General features: G+C 42.6%; 2 protein-coding genes across 3 annotated transcripts in view; one reads left to right on the plus strand and one right to left on the minus strand.

The window, feature by feature from the left end:
• CTTNBP2 (cortactin binding protein 2) overlaps positions 1-3801 on the plus strand; it is an 87490-nt gene extending 83689 nt beyond the window's left edge. For both annotated transcript variants that reach the window (XM_074601592.1, XM_074601675.1), the window contains exon 23: positions 2210-3801. In XM_074601592.1, the coding sequence (XP_074457693.1) occupies positions 2210-2455 (246 nt within the window). In that variant the 3' untranslated portion in view covers positions 2456-3801. The remainder of the gene's footprint in view (positions 1-2209) is intronic.
• A 6625-nt stretch (positions 3802-10426) lies between these two features.
• Positions 10427-12015, minus strand: part of CFTR (CF transmembrane conductance regulator) — a 94135-nt gene continuing 92546 nt past the window's right edge. The window contains exon 27 of the mRNA XM_074601815.1: positions 10427-11812. Coding sequence (XP_074457916.1) covers positions 11606-11812 — 207 coding nt within the window. The 3' untranslated portion in view covers positions 10427-11605. The remainder of the gene's footprint in view (positions 11813-12015) is intronic.

Genomic DNA, 12015 nt, shown 5'->3' on the forward strand with positions numbered 1-12015 from the left:
TAATATCCCCTACCAAATATGAAGATGAAATTATATCCTGCTTAGTTTTCATTCTTTGGATAATAAAGTAAAAGTTATGCTTTCTCTGTTGTTACACTTTTTTCCCCTTTTCTTTCTTGCTCTTTGTGGTTTTGAACATCAAGGGCTTCTGAGCACACGGCTCGATTAACCTTAGCCAGGGCAGAATCTGTTGTCTGTGTTCCCTCGCAGGGGTCCTCTAGAGTCCAACTGAGACGCTTTTATCTGGCTGCCATAAATTGTTTTCTAGGGACACTCTGTCTGTTTTCTGCAGGTACAATGAAGTAGCCCTGAAAATAGCTTAACTTGCACAGCTGAGCATTAAAAAAGCTAAAGTTGGATGAGATGACTTACCACCCTTCCCATCATATTTTTTCATACCCAAATATTCAAAATGGTAGAATATTTTCTGTAATTTTACTTATAATCCAGAGAACGGTTGCCGCTAAGGGAAACAATTTTGACATTGCAGATCCCCATTTAGATATACTGCTTTTGAATATTTCTCTGAACACATTAATTTCAGATATTGCAAATCAGAACTTCACATAGCAGTGATGCCTGTATAATTTGGTAAGTCAGCTCACCTACCCGTTCCTACTGTAAATTTTTCCTAGTCAAGTTTTTTCCTTTTAAGATTCTTTTTAACAATGTAAGGCCTAACTATATTGACTTTGGAGGTAGACAAGCCTAGCTACCTTTAAGTTTTTTGAAAAACCTTGTCAAAAGATTTCATACAGAATAACAAAATTGATTTCCCATATCTTTGTGGGGAAATCCCGGCCAAAACGAAGGGAACACAATCCAACCTTTTGCTAGAGCAAAAAGAGGTCTAATTGAATGACAAGCTTCGTTCCTAAATTTTAATCATTCCTGCAATAAATTTATCAAAAATCTAGAAGAGCAGAGTCTCAGTTTGGAAGCAGAAATCAAACTTTCAGAGGCAACTGTAACAACAATAAACGGAAGCAGCGGCAAGAACTGCTGTCTGAAAAGAGTCTGAGATTAGAAAAGCATCCTTTTGTGAAAGTAAATAGAATTCTGTAGGTAACAAAAGCAATACTGCATGAGCAGAGGAGATCTGATCAACAGTAATGAGACAAATTACTTACTTAAAAAGGCAACATAACCATCATTAATTTATTTTTTTTTTAATTGAAAAAAAAATGCTTTCGAGTATGTGAAGGAGAAAGAGAAAACTGATAAGAAATGCAAAATCTTTGATGCAGGCTACAAACAAACTGATGGATTCAAGGATTAATAAGGAATAGACAGCGATGAACAGTCTGTTCTCATGCCACCAACCTTTCCGCAAAGACCAGTAGCTGGTGGTGAAATGGAACTTTTTAATATTGCTGCCCAGAGGGTGATCTGGATTCAACTGATGCTAACAGTTAACATCCTAATTCTCCTTTCCTGTCAGTGGAAAGGTGGGCATCTCTCATTAAACATATATGTCAGTGACTATCCTAAAATGCCTTAACGAACCTCTTTCTCCTTGGCTGTAAAGGAACAAAAAGTGACAATGGACCTGACTTCGGCACGTCAGGTATCTAAATTCGGGCAGGGTGAATATGGTCCAGTTTTTAAGAATGTAGCTTCTTAGCATAAATAATTTGAGATGCTAAAAACTAATTTATAAGCAAGCAATCTATAAGATGATGGATTAAAATGTAACTAGCATTTCAACTTATGAGTATTATTTTTTTATAATTATTTTGTTAGTTTTTATGGCCTTGATGGTAGAAAAAAAAGTGAATATCTTTATTCAGGCTCTAAAGCTGGTTTTTTTGCTCATAACTGCCTAAATTTCCATTTTTTCCCTTTTAGCTGTGGCTGCAGCTGTCATTTTTCCAGAGTAATGAAGGAAAGAACAGGCATTTTTTATTGGAGTACTCCTGAAATTGAGACATCTGAGAATCAAATTTAAGGTTTTTTTCAATGGCAATGCATAAACTCCATTGACTTATTTTGGAATTCTAAGGTGGTGATGATATTTCCTTTCAATCAAAGAAGCAAAAAAGAGCCATAGTTGGTTGACCGAGTAGTAAGAAGCTGTCATATTAAACTGCAAAAGATTGTAAATCACAGGGGTTTCATGGGGCTGGTAGGGTTGGTTGGTTGGTTTTCAGGTCAAACGGCAATAATTATTTAGAGAGAAAACGCTTTTTTTTTTTTTTGTTATTCATAGGATGGAACGCGTCCTCTCAGCAGCAGTCGAACTGTGGAAAGCAGCAACAGTAAATCAAAGACAGAGTTGGGTGTTTCCAGAGTTAAATCTTTTCTTCCTGTTCCTAGAAGCAAAGTCACCCAGCCTTCGCAGAACACTAAAAGAAGCAGCAGCAGTAATACAAGGCAAATAGAGGCAGATAATCACACAAAAAGAGAGATTTGGAATTTGCACAAAAAAGAACAAATAGAAAAATCTAATAAATAAACCTGCCTACCATACAATTCTCTGTGTTCATATAATCTCTATTGCGAAGAACCAAGTACTCAAATCTGTAAATATTTTTTAAAAATAAACTGTTTCCCTGTAATGTAAAGTTTGTACAGGACCACAGTTTTATTTCTGTGTAAATCAGCTGGAAATTATATTGATTTAAACTTCAGAAATGGGCAGTTTTGCCACCTTCGTAGATGTTTTTTTTCTTCTTCTTCTTTTATTATGAAAATTACTCGCTTAAGTGATAATATTCAGGGGTATTACCACAGGATTCTGTTTGTGTATATACTGTACATAAATATAATCTATTAAGTTCACGTGTTAAACTGCATTCAGATGAGTTGCACAATATGTACAGCAATGGCTTAAAGCTATTGTACATGCATTTAAAGACATGGTTTTATCTTCACTTAATGAAAAATTAATGGAATGTGGCAATAACTAAAAATGATTGGAAATGCAGATCAATTACTTTCAGCTACAAGCCATATTAAATACTTTGATTTCCCCATCGTCTGCCTGCTGAATTGTGAGTTTTGTTTCTCCCAAGCTTCTCTTCATCTAAAATGTCATGAATTTCCGTTATAACTTTTATCTTTTCAAAAAGGAAAGAGATTGAGAAATTAAAAGGCAATAAAAGTTATTTTTCTCAGACTCTTATTCTTTGACAGAATTGAAGAAAATGTGATCATTTATTAACTTACTTTTTCTTGTATACTGTAAAAACTTTTATATGCTTCAGTAGTGTTTTAAAAGTATCCAAAAAATAATAGTGTTTTACAGAAACGGATTTTACCGAAAAGGGATTTGAGCACAAGTTTAACTACAGTATTATCAGAGAAAATGTAGTAGCGATAACATGAGTTACTATGTAATTATCACTTTCTAGTGTGGATTTAAGATGTAATTGCTGTAAAATGATACTTCTGTTGCAGTAAAAATTAAGCCTTTTCCATTCCCGCCCCTTCACGACAGAGGTAGATTATGTTCCCATGAGGGAGCGTTTCTACGAAGGGATTATTTCCCCGGGCTCTCCTTAGGTTACGTGTGCGTGAGCCGTAATGCCGGGGAGACGCCGGCTGGCTCCATACCCCATCTGGCAGGCAGAGGAGAGCGCAGTCGTCCTGAGCTCAGACTTAGCTGCCTTCCCATGGGCTCTCAGGAGGCGGTTTTGAGAGCTATGGACAGTAACGTGGTCGTGCCCATCACTTCCGAAGTAGCATTTTTCTCAAGAAAAGCTTGGAAGAGGAAAGGATTACCTAGCTGTTTCCTAACACTCCACCTTTATATGTAAAACAGTCATCCCAAACTCATGTCAATAAAATTTTTGTACTGCGTATTGTTTGTCTTGCTGTCTCTGGGTTCGTATATGTGTGTTAGCTCTAGCGATACAGAATATTACAAGCTTGTTTCTGTAATCATTTCCTGCACGGTGTATTTAGAAAGTACCATATCTTTCGGTAATCACTTCTTTATTAAAGCTTCAATTTCTCATACGATAGTAACAGTAACGATGATTTCTTTAGAGGTTGTAGGGGTTTGGGTATTGGGTTTTTTCCAGTAATTTTAGTGCCAAAAAACAAGAAATTGGGATGGTACTTTTGCAGTTGGCTCGTAGCAGAATGAGTCGGCTGGGAACCGCTGTAGGTCGGAGAAATGGGTCTCAGCAATTAGCAGCGCAGGCGCGGATTTCACGGTGAGGAGGAACACAACATGGAAAAGCAGCATCCTGCAACATCAGGATTTGCAATAACAAATAGAGTGGTTGTTTGTTTTTTTAAAAAAAAGAAGAACTATGAGAAAAGAAGGAAAATCCTGACGTGCTTCTAAGCAAGGTTTCTTCTACATTGAAAATACACCTTGGAAATGCCAGACCTCATTTAGATGAAGAGTTGCAGTGTGTCTCTGTGTGGGAAGATCTTAGGCACAATGTCCTTAACCATGTTTTGAGATATATTTTAAGACTGTATATTGTCTGTGAGAACCAAAAGTCTTCCGTGCTGTACTTCGGGTGAAAATGTGCAGAAGACGGAGTGACTTGGACCATCTGTTCATGGTTTGAAAGTCAGGTCTCTCTTGCTAAATTTAGCATTGGCTTTCAGTGGCCTCGTTAGCCTTTCTATTCAGCCTGCTGTCCTCATTTCTCTCCATCATTTACCTGATGGACCTCTACCTGCTGTCGTTTTGTCTGTCTCTCAGTTCAACACAGTCTGTGATCCTCATACTTCTTTAGTCACGTGGTATTTTGCAGGTCTCCTAATTGAATCTTATCTTCTGTAGTAACTGTTCACCTTTCTTGTGAGGCCAGATCAGTTCCTGCTCTCCAATGGTGAACACCACCTAACCATAAAACAGTTTGCATGCGATGAACATGCTGGCTTCTGCGTCGGTTTATCGCTTGGATTGTGATAGATGGTGCAAAGCACGGCAAGGCTCTGCTCGTGAGTTTGGGGCTTCACCGTGTCTTCGGTCTCCTCTGGTGCTACAAACAGCGCTCCACACACATGGCTTGTAACGTCAACTCCTCTCTTTTTTGTGTTAGTAATGAGAAAAATCATTTTTCTTCATTCCTTCCTGTGTCTTAAGCAGAGAGGTTTTGAGCGTGCCATCTGTGGTGGACTACACTGCTCCATGCTGCGCTCCTCTCCCACCTACTACCCGTTTCCATGTGTTTAAAAGCGGTGGGGTCAGTGGAGAGAGAGAGCCCCGTCTATGTGGAGGAATGTACAGGGAAGTACAGGCAAGCCTCGGAGGTTGCATCCGTTCCACAGGCTACTAGGTCAGTGAGATGACTTCTCATTTAGCCCCTGTCTGACTGCAGTCCTTATATACAACTCAGACTCTTCAACCAGGGGAACTGGAAAGATCATCTCATCCAACGATGACTTCGGCAAATCCTAAACTTTCCAGCTCTCCACTTCAAATGAGTCCTGATAATAAAATTTTTCAGCCTATCTCCTATGGTTCTTGTTTCTTGACAAAGAACAATGGAATATGTTCCTTAAAAGAATGTCTGAGACCATCGGACAATATTTGCCTTGGTTATTTAGTTGCTGAGCTTGAGCTCCAAAATGAAAAGCGTGAATAATCTGCTCCATCATTCGACACAGGCAGTTAACATTCATCGACAAGAGCAAAACCAGGGGGCCCGAATTTCTGAGGCTCATCGCTTCCTGTAACACAGCTCAAGTGATTTACAAAATAAATCAAGCCCCTCCGTCTTTCCTGTAAAACTGGAGAAGCCGAACAGCCTCTACAGGTAGAAGTTGTTTGTGGAAGGAGCCAATTTGGAGGAAAGATGGGGGACCACTTCCTTGGTGCTACCTCTGGCTAAAGCGATGTTTACACTGTTCAAACCATGGTTGAGAGAGTTCAGAATTACAGAGTGGGCTGTTCGTCAGAAACCTGAAGCCAAAGCGACTGCGGAGGCAGCACCAGGCGTGTTTGGGCTGGGCTGTAGCGAAGGCAGACTCAGGAGGCAGAAGTTTGCTTTGCACGCAGGTAAGATATCAGAAAGAAAGGACTTTTAATTCCAAGGATTTAGAGGAACAGAAGAAAGTTTAGAAGAGGGGAAATGCTTTGCACATTGATAGTCCAGCTGCAAAGGCTGCGCCAAACTCACAGGCTCATCGCAGACACAGCAGCGGTAATTGTGGGCCCCTGAACGTGTCAGAGTGACACTGACGTTCGCTTTTATATAACCTGTTTCAAAGGTTTTGGGAGAGGAAACTAAGAAAACCCGTTCATGGGTTAAAGCTTTGATGACAACGAGAAGGAACCTTGTTGAGAAAGAAGAGAAAATAGCAGGCAAGAATGTTAGTCATCACTTGAAAACTTCCAGTTGCATTGACAAGGACTGTATTTTGAGGTTGAAGTGAGTTTTGGTGAATAAAATTAGTAATAATATTGTTTATCCTAGGAACAGGAAATTGTTGTTGGAGAACAAGAGGATTTGTAAAGGGAATGTGTTACTGTACTGCATTGCATGTTGCTTAATTTGCAAGATTTTTAGGCAGCAATTAATTATCCATTACTGAACAATTGTACACACAGTTCTAAAGTGATTTTTTTTTCCCAAACATTAAATCAAAGCCAAGTAACGGTAGAGCTAAAATGCCAAATCTAGATCAGAAAGAGGAGAAAAAAGTTACCAGGATACTTTTTAGATAAAGTAAATAAAATGCAACAAGTTATATAGTTCTGAACTGACCTCCAACAATTAATGGCAATTCAGAATTAATCTTAATGTGAGGAGATGTTTTAAAAGGCACCTTTTCCAAGAGCTGCTACACGTCAGAGAATAAACTTAAACTTGTTGCTTGAACAGGGTAGATTCAAGAAGTCTTGGTTCAGTTCTCTTTAATATCTTTATTAACAACCTGGATGAGGGGATCGAGTGCACCCTCAGAATGTCTGCAGACGACACAAGGCTGGGCAGGAGTGTTGATCTGCTTGAGGGCAGGAAGGCTCTACAGAGGGATCTGGACAGGCTGGATCAATGGGCTGAGGCCAACTGTATGAGCTTCAACAAGGCCAAGTGCTGGGCCCTGCACTTGGGTCACAACAACCCCATGCAGCACCACAGACTTGGGGAGGAGCGGCTGGAGAGCTGCCCCATGAAAAAGGACCTGGGGGTGTTGGTCGAGAGTCAGCTGAATATAAGCCAGCAGTGTGCCCAGGTGGCCAAGGCAGCCAACAGCATCCTGGCTTGTATCAGAAAGAGTGTGGCCAGCAGCACCAGGGAAGTGATTGTGCCCCTGTACTCAGCACTGGTGAGGCCACACCTCGAGTACTGGGTCCAGTTTTGCGCCCCTCACTACAAGACAGACACTGAAGTGCTGGAGTGGGTCCAGAGAAGGGCAGTGAAGCTGGTGAGGGGTCTGGAGCACAAGTCTTGTGAGGAGCAGCTGAGGGAGCTGGGGTTGTTCAGCCTGGAGAAAAGGAGGCTGAGGGGAGACCTTATCGCTTTCTGCAACTACCTGACAGGAGGCTGTAGCGAGGTCAGGGTCCATCTCTTCTGCCAAGTAACAGGTGATAGGACAAGAGGAAACGGCCTCAAGTTGCGCCAGGGGAGGTTTAGACTGGATATTAGGAAAAATTTCTTCACGGATAGGGTTGTCAAGCATCGGAACAGGCTGCCCAGGGAAGTGGTTGAGTCACCATCCCTGGGGGTATTTAAAAGACGTGTCCTTGTGGCGCTTAGGGACACGGTTTAGTGATGGAGTTGGCAGTGCTAGGTTAACGGTTGGACTCGATGATCTGAAAGGTCTTTTCCAGCCTAAATGATTCTACACTTCTCAGTGCGGAGGCAATCGGGTGTTTAACAGCTCTGACACTAGTGTAGCCGGCTGAGGGATGTGAGGCTTGTGGAAATGGAGGAGGTGGATCTTAAGAAATACTTTGGAAATAGATATTTAATGAATAAAATACTAAAGCTGGTAAGGCACCAATTAAGCAACTGTGAAAGGAAATTGGGTTTTGGAATAGCAGGCTTGTTTGACCCCAATGAGATATTGAGCAGTTCCCGCTGCTTTGTGTAGTTATTTTCCACATAAGATTTAGAAAGATGGTGAAATGTGTACAGTTCAAGTTTGTTTAGGCTGACCTTGCCTGGCCGTTGCTGTCCTAAGAGCTTCTTAGTGCTGTATCAGCAGTTTGGCCACCCTTCTCCCTTCTCCTCTGTACTTGAGGAGAGCTCCAGAGCCTCTGCAGAGTAATTTCACTCTTTTCAGCTTTTTTACGGTTTCTTCCTAGCAGGCTGTAAAATTAAATCTTCATGTGTAGTATCAGAGTCAGCGTGTTCTTCTCTTCGGCCATATATTGTACACACACACACGCATTTTAATAATATAAGTGTGGGTTTTTAATAACAAAGTGTTTTGGGAGGAGTATTTTTTTTAATATCTGTTTTGTTTTATCAAATGTATGCAAAGTGAAGTGCATGAAAAGAAAAATTCTCTTAAATAACGCTCTGCCTCTGTTTATGAAGGTCGTTGCTTATTCTTTGCCTCCTCTGTGCTTGGGTTATAGCCTCATTTTTTTTCCTCCTTATGCTCCATTTTCCACCATGAACAGTACATGCAACTTCCCAGCTTCAGGCAAACAGCCCCGGGAGCTGTTATCCCACTGACAGCAAGTACAAGAACACTTATTCTAGAAGGTAACGTGCTCTCCTCGACCTTTGTTGGGAAGCAGATGCCATCCTCCTCCTCATTATGGAGGCTGCTTGTGATTTACCTCCTGTTCCAGCCTGAGCTCGAAAGTAGCTGAAGCAGTATTTTTGGACTGAAAGAAATGGCGCTTTCTTCTCCAGCCTTTTCCCACTTGCCCTCGGAGGGCAGAGAGGGAACGATTTCTGCAGGATCTTGCCCGGGCTTTCTGGGAGAGGCACTACGGTGGTGGGAGCCAGGTATCGCTGGCAGAAGCTGTTCCGACGAGTGCTGTCCCACAGGGTGGGGGGCAGTCAGTTCACTGATTTATTTTTTCCTTCAAAGTGCTCCGAGTGTTTGTATGTTTGTATCGGAGCTTCCACGTACGTCCCACCTACTGTGTGCTCCTGCTGTATTTACTTTTTTCTTTCTTGAAATGTCTCCTTGTCTGCTCAGTCCAGCTTCCCACCTCCAAACTCTCTCTAACAACAGTCTCAAAAAATTAACGCGACTAATTGTGCCAGCTTTGAAGTGTGCACCGATTCTGCTGACACAGCAGTTCTTTTCTGCTGATCTTTCCATATCATCTTGTTTATTTAGACAATAAACTCTCCCGCGTGGTATGTCTGCTACTCTGAGTAACATCCTGACAACGAGTGATCCTTGGCACTCCTCCTTGGCCTTGGCCGCCCTGCAGCGGCCCGGGCCTCCCGGCCAGGCTTGGCCACTTCCACCACAGGGGCTTGTACAAACGGCGAGGTGGCTGTGTGGGAAAAGTGATGCACAGCAGGAGGCGAACAATTGAAGGGGGTAGCGGGGATGGGGATGGGGTTCGAAAGTGATGCCTCTTCACTATACAGTTGGTTTTCAGCTGTTACAAAGGCTAAAGCAAGCAGAGCTTAGTGGGGGAGAAACAGGGACATGCCAAAATCGAGACTCAAGGGTACCCAGAGGCAAGAGGCACCACTTTGCGGAGAAAATCAGGCAAAGCAAGGAGATGCTTGTGCAGGCAGAGAGGAAAGAGATCCAGGTAAGTGCTAGAAGACGCACAAGAATAACAATACAGTATGAAGGACTGGGCGAGATAAAAATAAGACAGAAAGAAAAAGTGTATTTGCAGAGGGAAGACAGAAAATACGTAATGTGGGAGAGAGCCAGAGGAAAACAAGAGCAGGACAGGGTGAGCCGCTGCTCAGGGCCAGCTGCGGCACCGGCAGGTCAGCCTGAGCCAGCACCTCCAGTGGCCCCTGAGGACAGTGCCCGGCCCAGGCAGACTGTCACAGGCTGGGGCCACAGCTGCTGCCACTACGCGATGCCCAAAAGAGTTTATTTTCCAGACTTGCATGTGCTGCTCTTTGCAGCTTTAGGACTCAAGCCGTGCAAGAGACATAAACCTCATTTATAGCCCCTTCATATTTGTACAGCATTTGAGTGGTGCTGGCAGAGTGCTCTTTCTAGAGCCCTTCTTTTGCCAAATTACCACCCCGGGGGCATAAAGGATGCCGTGAAGGGTTACAAAGGATGCTGTGAGGGATCCAGCTGTTTGCCAGCGGTGCGGGCTGTCTCACGGGGGGGCGGCGGGGCCGGGCCCCGCTCCGGAGCCCCGCAGCACCACCTAGTGCCGCCCGCCCCGGCGCCGGCTCCAGCCACCACTTCTGTAATAAACAGAATGTATTTATGAAAAATTACGTTTTGATAGGCAGCAATGACTGAAGTGGAAGTAGCAGAATAGATCTGTGGTGCCTGCACCGTGGGGGTGTGTGCTGTAACGTGTCGTACAGGCAGTCTCTTTTAATTTATTTTTTTTTTATTTAAAGAAAAAAGATAATCTAAAACGTCTCTATCACTAGAATAGTTTAGTGCACAAAGACAGCATTGGACGGTACCTGGCCTAACTCTGGGGCTGCCCTCGTTTTTAACAGCTCTATCATAATGTGACATGAAAGACTAGTAGCAAAAAAACCACCCCAACAATTCAAATATAAAACATTTTGTACAAATATATTTTTCTTTGTAGTACATAATCACTCTTAAAATACATCATTTCCTTAGTAAATGTTTGCACCAATATTAAAATAAATAAAATATCCTAGAGAAAGTTCGGTTTCATCATAAAACTGCAAACCAGAAGAGTATAAAAATTAATTTCATTATTGAAGTCTACGTCAGAGAGGTTTCTTCTTAATTTTTTTTTTTTTTAGGCCAGAGTAAAAAGCACGCAAAGGTGCCAGACCTATGCAAGCTGTGACAGTTCCACTGCCAGGAGTCCTACCTTTCACTAGATACCGATGTCAGGCTGCGCTCATCCCGCTGCAGAGTCAGGTGGAGCATCTCCGCGGTTTTAAGAGGAAATATCAATTGTCCCTTAACTGTGGAGACGGGACAGATGTTGACTGGCTTGTGAGTCAATATCCTCTCTTTCTTCATTCTCACCTACGCACGCGGAGCGATGCGCTCTTATGAAAGGGCTTTTTCTGCTAAACTGAAATTACAAGTTGCTGCATGGAAAACAAAGAGCAGGAAGTTTTCTGTGCGCCTTGCCGATACTGTCCCTTAATTTGTTTGCAGGAAGTGAATCCAAAGCAGCTTTCTACATTCTGATTTTTCTATTTTCCATTCAGGTTTGATTATTTTTCTCACATCCTTCCTGTGTCTGGACCTCTCACCCCACTTCTAAAAGTTTTCTAAAACGAATATGTTGGGCAAAGCAGGTTACTTCTGTTTGCCATCTCGTTTGTACCGAATTAGAGCAGCTTTTCAAAGGAAGTCTGGTTTTACCATTACAAGTGGCAAAACTTCAAAGAATGTACTAACTTGCACACGATTAACGATGGAAGGGAAGTAATTCCCAAATGCGCGTGTTGTCGCTGCAGCGAGCGCCTCCTGCAAGGTTCAATTTGTGCATGGCTCCCGCAGGTTCAGGAGTGTTGGTCCTGTCCCCGTGTGGCACTGCTGACGAGTCACTCCGCAAAAAGAGTGCCCGCACCACGTCTCACAGCCTTGTCTCCTGCACTTCTTCCTCCGTCTCCTCCTGCAAGGCAGTGATTTGGGGTCTAGGTTTGCGTTTGCTGGAGTTTCTGTGGTGCACCGGGAGTAGCTTAAGGCGATCAGCGTGGCTGATGGCTTGCCTGAAGGAGCTCTTTTCGTTCAGAAGCTTCTGAATGGATTCATACTGCCGCAATTTATTGTCCTCGATTACCTGAAGAAACATATCACCTCGTTACGTGAGCAATGGTGGTGCTGACAGAATTCAGCTAACAGAGCAGGGAAGAGACATAGAGACAGAGATCTTCTAACAGGAAAAGCCCCGTTAACAGTTTGCAATTTCTAATTATAACCATAAAAACAGATGTTAAAATTTTAACATGTGGAAATGTGTGTATTGCTCAAGTTACAAAATGC

This window comes from Larus michahellis, chromosome 1, assembly GCF_964199755.1.
Source record: "Larus michahellis chromosome 1, bLarMic1.1, whole genome shotgun sequence".
Lineage (NCBI taxonomy): Eukaryota > Metazoa > Chordata > Aves > Charadriiformes > Laridae > Larus > Larus michahellis.